Source organism: Muntiacus reevesi, chromosome 2 (assembly GCF_963930625.1).
Source record: "Muntiacus reevesi chromosome 2, mMunRee1.1, whole genome shotgun sequence".
NCBI classification, from domain to species: Eukaryota; Metazoa; Chordata; class Mammalia; order Artiodactyla; family Cervidae; genus Muntiacus; species Muntiacus reevesi.
The window spans coordinates 42061513-42076342 of NC_089250.1; the positions used below are offsets into that span (position 1 = coordinate 42061513).

A 14830-nucleotide genomic window follows, 5' to 3' on the forward strand; every position below is an offset into this window, starting at 1 on the left:
TTTTTCTTATTGTTTCACTTGAAACAAATTCCTCTGTCTTCTCATTTTGCTTAATTTCCTCTGTTTCCATGAGATTAGTTGAAAAAGTTTCCTGCTCTAGTCTTGTAGGGGTGTCCTTGTGCAGATGTGTCTCTATGCAGTCTGTGTGTCCACAGGCTTTGGGGCAGAGCTGGAGCTGAGCTGGTCAGAGGCCACCCCTTCCCAGGGCCTGCTGGCAACTTTTAAGTTGGTAGGAGGGGGAAGTGGAGGCTAGGGCCAGAGCCCAGTGTGAGCACAGGTTTCTCTAGTGCTCTGTGGCTGTCCCCACCCTACTGGGCTGGGCGGGTCCCAAGGTGCTGGAACAGAAACCCTGATGGTTGGCCTTAACTTGGTTCCACCCCTTGTAAGTGTGCACTCCCCTCCTTCCCCACTCCCAGCACTGGCTCCTTTGCCCCAGAGGGTGGCAGAGCTGGAGGAAGGCGTGTTGGAGCAGCCCTTGGTGTGGGTGGCTGTGCATGTGGTGAAACCTTGGCACACCATCAGAGCCCCAGACCCTGCTCCTTGGGCCCTTCTGTGATGGCTGCCCTGCCCCGTCCAGATGTGTGCGTGTTCCTTTGTGTGTGTGTTCCTGTGTGTGTGTGTTCCTGTGTGTGTGTGTTCCTGTGTGTGTCTCTGTGTGTGTGTGTGTTCCTGTATGTGTGTGTGTATGTGTTCATAGTTGGATACTTGAAACAATGGGCAAATACTCACTCTTGGTAGATTAGATTCCTTGTCCTGATTGGCTTTCACTAGTTTGCTTGGCATGCTCTTAGTCTTTGTATCAGCCCAACAGGAAAGTTTAGGGCAATTCAGTTCATTTCTGAGTCAGCATCTGTGTGGCTTTTTGACTCCGGTGTACTTATGACTGTTTTTGAATGCCTTACTATCTCCCCAAATCCACACCCCAGTTCTACTCAGGATTTTATTAATACATGATATAATCTATGTCTCCACCCTTATTCCTTTGTCCCTGGCCCTGTATATAGTACCCCCGCAGCTGTAATACCCATTCCAGCTGCTCTTCAGTTTAAGCTCAGTAAAACAGACACCAGTCTCCAGGCAGCCCCGAAGTAGGTTGCTGATAAGGTTTTCTGTGGTCACTCTGGTTTGAGGGAGGCAACTGGGAACTGATCAAGACTGCACTGCCCCAGGCAGGAGGAGAGTACGTGTGAGTAAATACATGGTGAAATTTCCTACCATTCTAGTCTGAATTTTTCCTAGTTGTGTGTTCACTTTGTTGCTGTTTATCTGTGACTGTTTCCCAGAACTCCTATGAGGTTTTTCAGCTGCCTTCTCTTCCTTTTCTTGCCTTCCGAAGGGAGAAATCTATCCTCCTAGCTCACCATTTTGCTGGTATCACTGTACATGTTAAAGTTTATTTGTCGTCACAATGTCCCCAAGTATCAGTGCATCACAGTTTCCTTTTCTGTCCCAAATTTGTCAATTTTTTATAGGTTTTTCTTTTATGAATAATGTTGTACAAGACAGTAAATTATGTAAAATATGTATCAGTTGCATTATGAGAGTACTCTAGAAGTTATATACCTAGGTACAAGGTATAAACACTCAAGAGTCTGTTTGTACACTGCACATGGTATCCTAAAGCTGTTAATAATTAACCTCCAATAAGTATTTTGCCAAAATGTCTGGTTTCCATATTCTGTTCAGGATTTCACCACTGTCAGATCTGTAAGGCAAATAATTTTTGCTTGTGGGAAATGTAAAAAGACAAATTTAGTTTCATTTGAAGTTTTGATTCTTTATTAAGAGGTAACGTTTAAAAAAATGCTTATTAAACACTTTTAGTTTGTGTGATTTGTGTATGTGTGTATGTTTGTTCTGAAAGAGTTGTTTCAATTGATGTTTGATTGAGATTGGGATTCATAATAGAAAAATGAAAAACAATTGCTGTGTGGAAGTTTGGCATATGGTCAATAATTGTTCAGCCAGTCTCATCATTACATAATACTTAAAGTTATATGGATTAAAAAAGGAAACAGTTTGCTTAACTCACTTCAATCCTCTTCTTACTCCATGTGTATGGGTTTAATCCTACTCCTTCTATAATATATGTGCTAACATTGGACGGTGCAGCTGGTGTGTTACCTTTCTGTTATTTTTAACTTGTGAAGGTTGAAGAAAAAAATCAAATCACTCTGCTTAGTCAGAGGAACAACAGACAATGGATCTCAAAAGCCAGAAGGTGAAGCTTAATGATGGCCACTTCATTCCTGTCCTGGGATTTGGAACCTATGCACCTGAGGAGGTAAGAGTAGTGGTTTGGGGTTGAGATATAAATAGTAGTGGATGTAACATGAGAGGAAGGGGACTTGGGTTGTCAAGCACTGAGCTCCTGTGTGACTCTGGGAGGGTCACATGGTTTCACTAACCAGGCTAGAACCACGCCCTGTGAAAGGGAAGAGAGCATCCAGTCTCCACTCCGCATCAGGGTCTGAGGCTGTGCTCACCTGCAGATTACTCTGGGTTCCCCTCCAGTTTCCATCTCTTCCCCAGCTCAGTAGAAGAGGCGAGACTTGGGTGTCGAGAACACTGACTGTAAGCTGCTTTGCTCTGAGGGGGGATTGCAATTGTCGGGTTTCTCTGTATATTTTGTTAGTTCCAGAACTCCTTCCTCCTTCCAAAAAGACATGACCCAGAGAAATGTTTGAGGTACAAGGTCCTGAAGATGAAATGGCTGAAAACTAATGGGAGAGAATTGCTTTTCTACTGCAGAGTGTCGGCTTGGTCCGAGGCCAGACACACTCCAGATGTGTTTTACCCTGTACTTCTGTTTCTGTTGACCACTTCTTCTAATGGGAATTCTAGTGTCACTTGAGGGGATAAGCTACAGTCTTACAGGCCGGGCTATGTAATGTATTCTTGGGTTTTGCAGTGTCTTTTTATTAAAGTATAGTTTTCAGTGCTTGGACATGAGGGGCTAGTGGACAAGTCTCTAGACTGGAAGCCAGAAAGTTTGCTGTCCAACTGGTCTTTAGAGTATGTAGCTGTGACAAGGGTCTGCCTGGTCCTTAAACTTTGTGTCTCACTTCTTCATCTGTAAAACAGAAGGCAATATTCAGAGACCCTTTCAAGACAGAAGACAGGGCTTGTTTCCTTGTAGTGCAAAGTGGGATGAGAGGAGGGAAGGGACCAGGCTATACTGAAGCTCACTGGTTCATTCCTCAGTACAGTCCCAAATAGCTGAGTATTTAAGAAAAACCAGGACTAGACCCAACAAGAGGGAAGTTAGACCAATCATCTAGTTCCTTGAAACAGGAAAGATTCTGAATCACATAAAAAGAAATGGAGTATTATGCAGCATTAAAAACAAAGTTAATCCTGCCATTTGCAGCCACACACATCAACCTGGAGAACATTAAGTAAAATGAGAGAAGCCAGAAATAGAAAGACAAAACTTCATGATCTCTATATGGGTGAAATCTAAAAAAGTAGAACTCGTAGAAGAAGAGAGTAGAGGAATGGTGACCAGAAGTTGAGGACAAGGCTGGGAAAAAGGGAAAGATGTCAGTTAAAGGAACAGACCTTCAGTTTGAGATGAATAAGTCTTGACCCCTGATGTTCAGTATGGTGACTCCAGTTAATAATAATGGGTTCTATCTTGAGATTTGCTAAGAGAGCAGATCTTCAGTGTTCTCACAAACACCCTCAAAAGTTAGCTATGTGAGGTGATGGATCTCCTGGTAGCTTGATTGTGATCATCAATAACAGTGAGTGATTATAAGCAGCACTTACACTGCTTTAGCACTAGTGCCACTTGGTGCTGGCTGTAAAGAACCCACCTGCCAATTCAGGAGACATAAAGGTTAAGGGTTCGATCCCTGGGTTGGGAAGATCCCCTGGAGGAGAGGATGGCCATCCACTTCAGGATTTTTGCATGAAGAATCCCTTGAACAGAGGAGCCTGGTGGGCTATGGTTGCCATAGGGTGGCAGAGAGTTGGACATGACTGAAGCAACTAAGCACACGTGCACTTATATGGAAATATCACTTTGTATACCTTGAATAGATACATTTTTTTGGTGTATTCTGTGTGGCTTCAGTGGTAGCCAGAGTCATAGAAGCTTCCAGCTTGTTTCTTGATGCTTTCACCATACATCTTATACCTTTGTCAATTTTGCTTCAAACATCTCACAGTGTAAATCCTATCCATGACTACAACTTTATGTTTAGTCCATTGGGTTCTAACAGCAAATCACTGAACCTGCAGGTGGCCTTCAGGGTCCTCTGATACCTGTGATCAACCACTAATTGCCTGGGGTTGATGAGTTCCTGGGTGTTTATTTAATTACTGACTAGGAATGTTCAGCAAACTGTTATGGGTTCATCACCACACATACAGAACTACCCAAAGAAAAGTTGAATCTGCGGAAGATTAAAGCTTGTGCTTTAGCAATCTTTTAACCATGTGAATATGTAAGTACTACCTTTGTTGCTCATGTAGGTTCCTAAGAGTGAAGCTCTGGAGGCAACCAAATTTGCTATAGAGATTGGGTTCCGCCATATTGACTCTGCTCGTGTGTACCAAAATGAAGAGCAGGTTGGCCAAGCCATTCGAAGCAAGATTGCAGATGGCACTGTGAAGAGAGAAGACATTTTCTATACTTCAAAGGTGCTGTGTGTGGGTTGTGTGTGTGCACATGTGGGCAACAGATTGTGCCCAGGTGACTATTGTATAACAGGATCATTGTTTGGTGAAGAGTTGTTTGGTGACCCATGTTTATTATTACATTCCTAAAGTATTGGAATTCCCTGGTGTTCCAATGGTTAAGACTCAGTGCTTTATTGCCATGAGCCCAGGTTCAATCCTTGGTCAGTGAAGTAATATCCCAAAAGCCATGTGGTAAGCCTCCCTCCCCCCCAAAAAATTTCCTGAAGTATTATTAATACAGCTTCCTTTCTTTAATCTCTACAGCTTTGGTCCACTTTCCTTCAACCAGATTTGGTCCGACCAGCCTTGGAAAAGTCACTGAAAGATCTTCAACTGGATTATGTTGATCTCTATATCATTCATTTCCCAGTGGCCGTGAAGGTTGGAAATTTGTATGATCACTTCTATTTTACTTCTTTTTTTAGAATGTGTATCAACTTGCATGGATGGTTGAATTAAGATCTATCTTAGTAGGTTGTAGGGAGGGTCTCACTAGAGTAGAATCCCCCTAATAATCATTCAGGATCATATTTTTACTGAATTTCTTTGAATCCCTTACACACCTCCCAGAGAAAGGAGTTAAAGAATCTCTCAGTATCTGCTTTAAAAACTTGAGGAAATAGAAATAGGTGAGTTCTGCACACAGTCCTGAATATGACTCCTGAATCTCCAGGGATTTCATGAAACAAGAGTTTGGTGCAGCCCTGATGAGCAATGACACAATCTTACATTGAATGTGATGAGTTCTTCTTCTCTTTCACCCTTTCAAGTTTAGCAGATTTGGTGGTGCTCCATCTGGATGGGTCTAAAACTAGCAGACATCATAGGGACTTGGGAAACCTTGCCTACACTGTTGCTTGGCTTCATGATGAAGTTTGTAGACTGCACTTAGACTTTAAGACTTTGTATTATTATGTAGACAGGAATTTCCTGGCAGTCCAATAGTTATGACTCCATGCTTTCACTGCTGAGGCAAGTTGAGCTGAGGGAAGGAGTACAATCCATGTTTGGGGAACTAAGATCCCATAAACCTGAGACAAAAAAAAAAAAAAAAAAAAAAGAAAGAAAGAAACAACCCACAATGAAACTACAACAACAAAAAACTGTGTTATCTAGAACTCTTGATTTTAAGCTACAGAAATCTACTCAAGTCATCCTATGCAAAATAGCTTAGATGACTATGTAGATGGGAAGTCCAAGTCATCGATAGATTTAAGGATTTGCTGTACTCTTCAGAAATGTCTATTTTTTCTATCTCTTATCATGGCATTGGAGGCTTCTTGTGTGGCTCATCAGTAAAGAATCTGTCTGCAATGCAGAAGCTGCAGGAGATGTGGGTTCAATCTCTGGGTTGGGAAGATCCCCTGGAGGAGACAATGGCAACCCACTCTAGTATTCTTGCCTGGAAAATCTCATGGACAGAGGAGCCTGGTGGGCTACAGTCCATGGGGACACAAAGAGTCAGAAACAACTGAATCAACTTAACACACAGACACATCATGGCATTGCTCATGATTTGCTTTATTTTTACTGAACATTGGTGACATTTTTGATTGGTGGCAAATATGGTCTTGGGGCAGCTCAAGCCTCATGGTCATGAATGTTTGAGAGCGTGTCTGGATCTTCCACATTCCATATCAACCTAAAGAGAGCCTTGCTGGTTCACATGCCTGCTCTAGGGCTTCTGATGATCAGATGGAAAAGGAAGTTTGATTATCTAGTCATATCAAGATTGAAATTTTTATTCTGGAAATTATGTCATGTAACTTACTGCCTTTTCCAGCTCAAGAGAAGCATTTCAAAAGAAAGTACAAGGAACACACAAAATCCACAAAAGTCATGGGAATTCTCTTTTAGGACCTAGAAACACTACCTACCACTGAAGCCACACAGATTACACACACACACACCGCCCCCCCCACATATCTATTACAACATATATATATATATATATATATATATATATATATATATATATATATATATATAAAGTATAAGAGATTAGAATAAGCCTCCCTCCTAAAGACATTGCTTACAACTCCATATATGCAAATCACTTTGCAAATACTAGTATCCAGAATATAATAACACCTACTTCATGAAGGTTTACTACCTGGTGCCAAGCAGCCAGGCTAAATGTAGAGATATTACTTTGTGACATCTCTAAAATGACTACTTCTATTCCAGCCAGGGGAGGAATTGCTTCCAAAAGATGAAAATGGAAAAATAATATTAGACTCAGTGGATCTCTGTCGCACGTGGGAGGTGAGTCTGGGGAGGAGAAAATCAGGGGAGGAGCCAGGAGAGGGGGAACTTCCTTCATTTCTTCCATCTGTGAGAATGGGCTGTGGACCATCAGAATCAGCAGTTCATGAATCTAAGGGTTGTGATGCTGGGGTTTTGGGGAGGAAACCATTGCTAGAATGCTCACAGAGAGGAACAAATGAGGAGAATATGGGACAGTGAAGACAGGCATCTCTTTCCTTCCATATGATATGTCTTCTCAGGGATTTTTCTAGGAGGAAATGGTAATTGTTGTTTTTGTGTCACAACTTCTTTTTTCCTCTTGATAATCAATGCTAATTCTTGATGGGTGACTCTGTTGACAGATAATTTTTCAGCATTTATTTTTGCTCTGTTGCCCATTCTAAATGACTGCTCACCACCCCTTCCTCCCCAGGCCCTGGAGAAGTGTAAGGACGCAGGGCTGACCAAGTCCATTGGGGTGTCCAACTTCAACCACAAGCAGCTGGAGAAGATCCTGAACAAGCCGGGGCTCAAGTACAAGCCCGCCTGCAACCAGGTGAGCAGCTCAGGTCCTCTCTTTCCTGCTCTTCAGAACCTCTTTCTTGCACTGGAGCCTGATGTCTGTCTGCCCTTCCCTCCTGTTCATCCTGTTCATCATTCTCTGTGGACAGAATATTCTAGAGAGCAGAGCCTCTGTATTTATGGAACACTGTGAATAGAACCCACAGTGGTATCTCTGTTTGATAAAGTTTGGGTGGAAAAGCTGGGGAGGGGGTCCTGCTAAATTTTGGTGGAGACTGAGGAAAGGTAAAGGAGGTGAAGAAGGTTTGGACTAGTCACCCAAAACTTAGAGGAGGGTGGTTTTTACCTGAGTCTAAAGGGTGTCCAGAAATGGATGTTAAAAGTGCCTGGGAGGGAATTGTGGACAAGAAGGAGGACCACGAAAACATGGCATGGGGTGTAAAGAAAGATAAGTCAGGTAATATTGGTTTAAAATTTGCATGGGTTTTGGATGGCTGAATCCTTAGTTTCAGTGTTTCACCTTTTATGGGTCTTCAGTACTGAAAATGTGCTGAAAACTATGAAAATCATCCAGTTGAAAGGCTGAAGTTAATGGCTCATGGTGATACTAACAGTCAATAAAATATTTACTCAGAAATATTTACTCATATGTAGAGCTCACCTTGTGATTACTCAAGCTTGGAATGGTTCTCTCATCCATGTCTATCATAAAAGTAACTTTTAAGCACACTTTTCTCTATTTTTATCTTGATGTCGATATTTCAAGTTTACATTGAAGTTATAGTTTTTCCTTTAGCATTTTTAAAACTTTTAATTTTTCTGTTGTATTAGTATTACTTTTCCATATAATCTGACACTCTTCTCTGTTGGCATTCTACAGGTGGAATGTCACCCTTATCTCAACCAGAGAAAACTGTTGGATTTCTGCAAGTCACATGATATTGTTCTTGTTGCCTATAGTGCTCTGGGATCCCAAAGAGTAAAAGGATGGTAATGAACCCTAAGAAAGACAACACGGTGTTTACCTAAAATTCAGTTTTCGATGAAATGGTTTAAATCATACAGTACTCAGTGGTCAGGAGATAACTCTCATAGGCAGGGGGAAAAAGGGGAAGGATGGACTGATTTTTTCTCTTTTATCTTCTCATTGCCCAGACAGTTTCTCTACACTGTATTAACTTGTGTGAAAAAGTTGTTGCTTGTCGTGTCTGACTCTTTGCGACCTCATAGTCTGTAGCCCACCAAACTCTTCTGTCCTGGGATTTTCCAGGCAAGAATAATGAAGTGGGTAGCCATTCCCTTCCCCAGGGGATCTTTCTGACTCAGAGATCCAACCCAGGTCTCCTGCTTGTAGATTCATCAATTACATTAAAATCTGTATATAATCTGCCAGTTGAGACCAGAAACCCAAGCTTATGTCATGATTTTGCTTATTAATTAATGAACACATTTCTAAAAATAGATGATCCAAACCTCACTTACCTTATGTCTAAAATTGGGACAATAATATGTAACTTCTAGGTCTGTCATGCTAGAAAAAATTTCAATTTGAACCAGTTATGCAAACATCTGTAGGAGAATAATGATGAAATAAATGACTGTCATTCTGGGACTACTCAGGTTTTATCAAAGCCTAGAAAAGTAACATTAAAATTTTTTCTGGTATTTTTCTTCTCTTTCTCTACTCATGGTCTTGATTATCAAAGAAAAATAATCACTGAGAAGTAAAGGAAAAATTCCACGAGTTTGGCAGGCGTGATTTCAACTCAATCATGAATCTGAATTATATGCAGAACTTTGTAAACACAGAATGGGAGGTGACCCAGTTGAGATTCTGATTCAGTTTGTCTTCAACTAAGTCATGGAATTTGTATTTCTAACAAGATCCCGGGTGATACTGATGATGCTGGTCCCTGGACCGTACTTTGAGAAGAACTGGTCTAGAGTGGACCTACTTGGTCTGTTTGAGAAGCCTCCTTTGAAATTGATAATTTAGTCTTAGCTCCTTGGCATTTCTGAATTTCCTTCCAGGATGAACCAGAACCACCCCGTTCTCTTGGAGGACCCAGTTCTTTGTGCCATTGCCAAAAAGAACAAGCAGACCCCAGCTCTGGTTGCCCTTCGTTACCAGATACAACGTGGGGTTGTGGTTCTGATCAAGAGTTTCAACAAGAAGCGGATCAAAGAGAACACACAGGTGATGATGAGTGGGGCTGTGGGCAGATGGCTCCAAAGGAATATCCTTCACGAGGGTCATTCTTTGTCCGTCTCTCAAGACTTTCCTTGAGTCAAGACAAGTCACCTGTTCTTCCCTGTGCATGAACGCCTTGTGTGTATTCCTGGTAGTTTTCTCCTCCTGATGTGGCAACAGGAAAGGTGGCATGGCTGGAGAGGGTTAACGTTGGACAGATGTGTGTGCTCAGTTGTTTAGTCGTGTCTGACTCTTTGTGACTGCATGGACTGTAGCCTGCCAGGCTAGTCTGTCCATGGGGATCCTTTAGGCAAGAATACTGGGGTGGGTTGCCATGCCCTTCTCCAGGGGATCTTCCCAACCCAGGAATCTAACTGGAGTCTCCTGCATTGCAGGCCGATTCTTCACCATCTGAGCCAAGTTTAGACAGATGACAGAGATTTATTTCCAGTGTCACTTCTGCAATTTATTCTGTCACCTTGTGCAAATGACATCTTATTTTCTTTGTTCTCAATTGATGAAATTGTGAATTTTTTAGGCTGTTTGGACTGCTCCAGCAAAATACCACAGATTGAGTGGCTGAGAAAAAAATTGAAATTTCTTTCTCACATTTATGAAGCTGGAGTCTTGAGGTCAGGGGGCTTGTATGGTTGGGTGAGGGCCCTCCTTCAGGTCACAAGCTTCTCCTTGTACCTTACCATGGTAGAGGGGAGAACAGAGTATTTCCCTGAATACTAACAAGGTTTCATTTTCACACATTTAATTTCCACGAGTTTCTGCCTTTGAGAAGCTCCTCTTCAAGACTTTGCCTACTTTAGCTAGGTTGTTTCTATTTTGACTTCTGTGTAGGAGACCAATATTGTCCTCTTAGTGTAGCTGCACAGAAAACTCCCCAGTTTCAGGATTTAATGTAGAGATCAGATATGCTTCTCTTGATTCTGTGGTTTGACAATCAGCCCACACTCAACTAAGCTGTTGTCCTCTTGGTTGGGCTCTCTCATGCATTTGCAGTTCAGTGCAGAGCACCTCAGCAGTTCCGCTTTAGCAGGTGGATGTGGCTCTTGTTAGAGGAGCCTGCATGCTTCTCTGCATAATTTTTCATATATGTTTGGCTAGACTGTGGTAAACTGACTAGGTCTTTATCTCAGTACAGTGCTGTGATCCTAAGTCATTGATTAGGGAAAAAATCCTCTTCCTATCTGGGCTCAGATCTGGCTCAGCACTTCTGGGAAATATCACTGTTCAGTGCCACAGGTTACAGGTCAGGCCAAGTCAAGGGGAATGGAAATTGTCCCCTGATCAATTGTTTCCGTGTTTCCATTTAAATTTGGTTCTGTAATCTAGCTGGAACTGATTATCTAAGATAATATGAAAATAGATACATACATCTTTAGGTATATTTAAATTTAAACCTAAAGTTCCATATTTCCTCACAGATTTTCATTGTCAACTCTGTCATATATCAAGTCTTCAGAAGTACATTTCTGGTGTCTCTCTTCTATTTAACTATTCTGTTTTCTGCAACATGTTATTAAAGTGGAAAATAAGTATGCTTTTCAGAATGATAATTTTTTATTTTTTAAGAATGTCCTGACTGCTTTTGTTTAGCTCTCTTTTATTGAAAATTTAGTATCACTTTACCAACTTCTGGGGAAGAATACATGCTCAAGTCTTTGGATCATGTTGCATTGAAGCACTAGATCATTTGGAGAAAATGAATTTCTTTACAAAATTGAGCTTTCCATTTCATGAATATGATATGAATTTTTTATTATCTACGTGTTCTTTAATGTTAAACATTTTTCATAACTTTCTCCACAAACGCATTTACATAAAGTTTTTGTTAGATTCAGTCATAGATAATGAATAGTTTGATATCAGAGTCTTGAATAGGCTTTCACAGGGAGCCTCCTTCCCACAATGCTTCAGCTGAATGTTATCACCCTTAGAGCATGTTGGGGAGAATTAATCAGTTTAATGTTAGCCCAGGTTGAGGTATTGAGTCAGGAGTGTCCGAAGACAATGTGTTTGGAAAAAGAAGATTTTAGTTTGTTTTCTGTCACAAGTGATTCACTAAGAAAGATAAGGGACTGATGCACTGTAATGTTTGTGAGGTGGACAGAGAAGGAGAAGGTGTGTGAAGGAGAGGTGAGAACTCAGCAGAGGGTCTCAGGTTGTTCTCCTGGAAGCTGAGGACAGACATGGCTTCCCTGTCCCCTCTTCATGTCTTTATCCAGCTGGAAAGTCCTCCAGTCCCCAGGGGGGAGGCTGTCTCCTTGGGGGAGAGGTTAAAGTGATTGTTCCTTCCTTTCAGGTGTTTGACTTTGAACTGAGTTCAGAAGACATGAAAGCAATTGATGGCATCAACAGAAATATAAGATATAACGAGATTCTATTGTAAGTGACTTGCAGATATTTCACACATACACTGTTTTCTGTAGCAGGCAGGTCAGCAGGAGGAAAAGCTTTTCAAAAGCTTAATTCTGGGAAGAGAGTCCTGGTTTTCAGTGTAGGAGTAAACCAGGGGCTTCCTACAGACCTCAGACCAGAGGTTTGCTCCAGAGTTCCATCTCTGACCAACAGAAATGTGACTTGGGCCCAGGACAGCCCATCAGTAGAACCCCCAGATTAGACATCATGGGGATTTCACTACACTGTGTCCCTAATCACTAGCCCTAGTGTACCACCTCTCAGGGCAGAGGGTCCCAGGAAACACAAAGTGCATAGTGCCTGCAGTTCACTATTCTTTCAGGGATCTGTGAACATGTTTCATCTTTAATTCTTTTTGTATCAAGGGAAAACGATTATATTAATAATTGCTGTATAATAATGAATCCATCATGCATTATATTCATGTTTTTTTGTTGTTCAGTTGTAAAGTCCTGTTTGACTCTTTTTCAACCCCATGGGCTGTAACCTACCAGGCTCTTTTGTCCATGGGATTTCCCAGGCATTTCCCTGTCCAGGGGATCTTCCCAACCCAGGGGTTGGACCCATGTCTCCTGCTTGGGCAGTGGGATCCTTTACCACTGAACATCCTGGGAAGCCTGCATTGATGTTTGCCCATGTACAGTTGTAAAATGTCATGTTAATGTTTTTCTGGAGGGGATCCAGGCAGGCCAATGTGCATCACTGCTCCAAAGTCACAGGGGGCCTACTTCCACCCCCTCCCCTAAGGGTCTGATGTGTTTTCTCCCTAATGGGCATTTCTTCTCCAAGACATTATCCATTTATTTCAAATTGATCTCTTCATTGACCTTTTCCCCTATTCCAACTCCCATTTCCTCATTTTTATAATTTCACAAAACTGAATTACAAGTAGGTCATTAACTGACCTCCAGTGAATGACTTCTGCATCCTTAGCAGGACATGCCCAGGTAAGATCGGCAGGGTGTTTGATTTTTTGAGTCAGCACTTACCCCACTGTAGCTTCTGTCCATCAGAGGTACATCCCTTTGGAAGCCCCTATCACCTGGACTTTGACTTAGTCACTAACATCCAACTCCAGCTGCCTAACTACTGAAGAAAGCAATCAGGATCGAAGAGACAGAATAGAAATTTGAAAGGGAGTTTTGAGAAATGAGAATACAAATTATTGGCAAAATGAAGATTTAATTTCAGTGAAAGATCTCAAAACTGCCCCTGTTGTTGCAAAGCTATATCATGATTCTAAGAAAAGATATGATACATGGAAAAAACATGGAAAGCTCCTCTTCTCTACTCAAAGGCTTTTAAGTTCTCAAAGGCTTTTTAATTCTATGTTCTCTGTCATTAGGCTGTGAGTGCCTATCTTTGTGGGCTCAACTGAATAGCACAGCTCCTGGAACATGGAATTTCTAAAAATGCACTTTATAATGAATTGAATTTGAAAGGACACATTAGAATGAAAAGCACAAACATGGAAAAAAGGAAAACAGCAGTAATACTAACTGCTGAATAACCAGTGTTTTAATATATTATAAAGTAAGAAAATAATGATATCACTTTGTGCTGTGTGATTATTGAGGTGTACGTGGTATCTCTTCAACAGATGAAAAATTCCTTAATGGAGACACCCTGTATTTTGGGGGGTTCTCAGTATCTGCTTATCCATGAATGTGTGAAAAAGAGCAGCTAATTTGTTCACTGTGACTCTTCTCATCATCTAGGGACAGAAGTTCCACCTGTGTCTGAAATGATCCCCACAGTTAGTCCTATGTCTTGTGTTCTCATATAAATTATAACCTGAGTCAAATTAACTGTCATCATGGAGTGAATATTACACATGAATGTTGGGACTAGATGTGCAAGGTGCTGTGTGCACATGGAGCAGGCATCTGCATGTGTGCTTGTTGGGGGAGAAGAAGGGACCTGCTTGTAGATTTAGAGTTTTATCCCATCCTGACCACATTCACAGAATAATGTTCTCTATGACAACATGATTGATTTAATAAGTGAATCCTTCTCCTTCTCTTTCAGTGGTGTTGGTCACCCTGATTATCCATTCTCTGAAGAATATTGACTCTCAGCTCTCACCATGATTCTTTGAGAATGTCTTGCTTCTAGGGTGGTGAAGAAGATTTTTATTCTTGTTTGAGGTGCTTAAATGAAGTGTCTGAAATTTTGAATGCTTGCTTTTCCTTTTAAAACATTTAACACTGTATGATACAATAAAAACTTCAAAGTAAGAATACTTATTTTTTTCTGATAATTAAGGTAATGCATACAAATTACAGAAAATTAGGAAATAGAAGGCAAAGGATCAAAAATAAAAATAAGCTGTGATTAGCCATTTTAATAATACTTTGGTGCATTTTCCTATACAAATGTGATCTTCAATCTACAGGTTGTATACTTATTTTTTAACTTAGTATAATTATTTTGGTAAGTTAAAAATATGATTTACAAATCCAGCATTATATTTTGCTTACTGTAAGGCAGCAAATCTTATTCATTTAATTTCTTAATTGACTGTGTAGAAATTGTTTTATCAGTAGATATTAATTAAAATGAGAAATTATTGAGTTGATAGTCTAGTGGAGGCTGAGACTGTGAATAAGATCAGGAACATTTAGCCCTTAGAAAAGGGTAAGTGCCTGTAAGAGATATTTCTACACAACCTCTCCCATTTCTGTACATCTGTTAGGCAGAGGAGCCAGCTATACTTCATCCCACACAACTTCTCATTTGTAAAAGAAAGAGTCT

At 41.0% G+C, this 14830-nt stretch overlaps 1 protein-coding gene across 1 annotated transcript; it reads left to right on the forward strand.

The window, feature by feature from the left end:
- The first annotated feature begins 912 nt into the window (after nucleotides 1–912).
- On the forward strand, nucleotides 913–14297 carry LOC136157847 (prostaglandin F synthase 1-like). Its single transcript, XM_065919605.1, has 10 exons — nucleotides 913–1186; nucleotides 2151–2284; nucleotides 4480–4647; nucleotides 4951–5067; nucleotides 6874–6951; nucleotides 7367–7489; nucleotides 8336–8445; nucleotides 9487–9652; nucleotides 11961–12043; nucleotides 14105–14297. Exons 2-10 carry the CDS (start codon nucleotides 2201–2203, stop codon nucleotides 14145–14147), a joined length of 972 nt encoding a protein of 323 aa, XP_065775677.1. The 5' UTR covers nucleotides 913–1186; nucleotides 2151–2200; the 3' UTR covers nucleotides 14148–14297.
- Nucleotides 14298–14830: the final 533 nt, after the last annotated feature.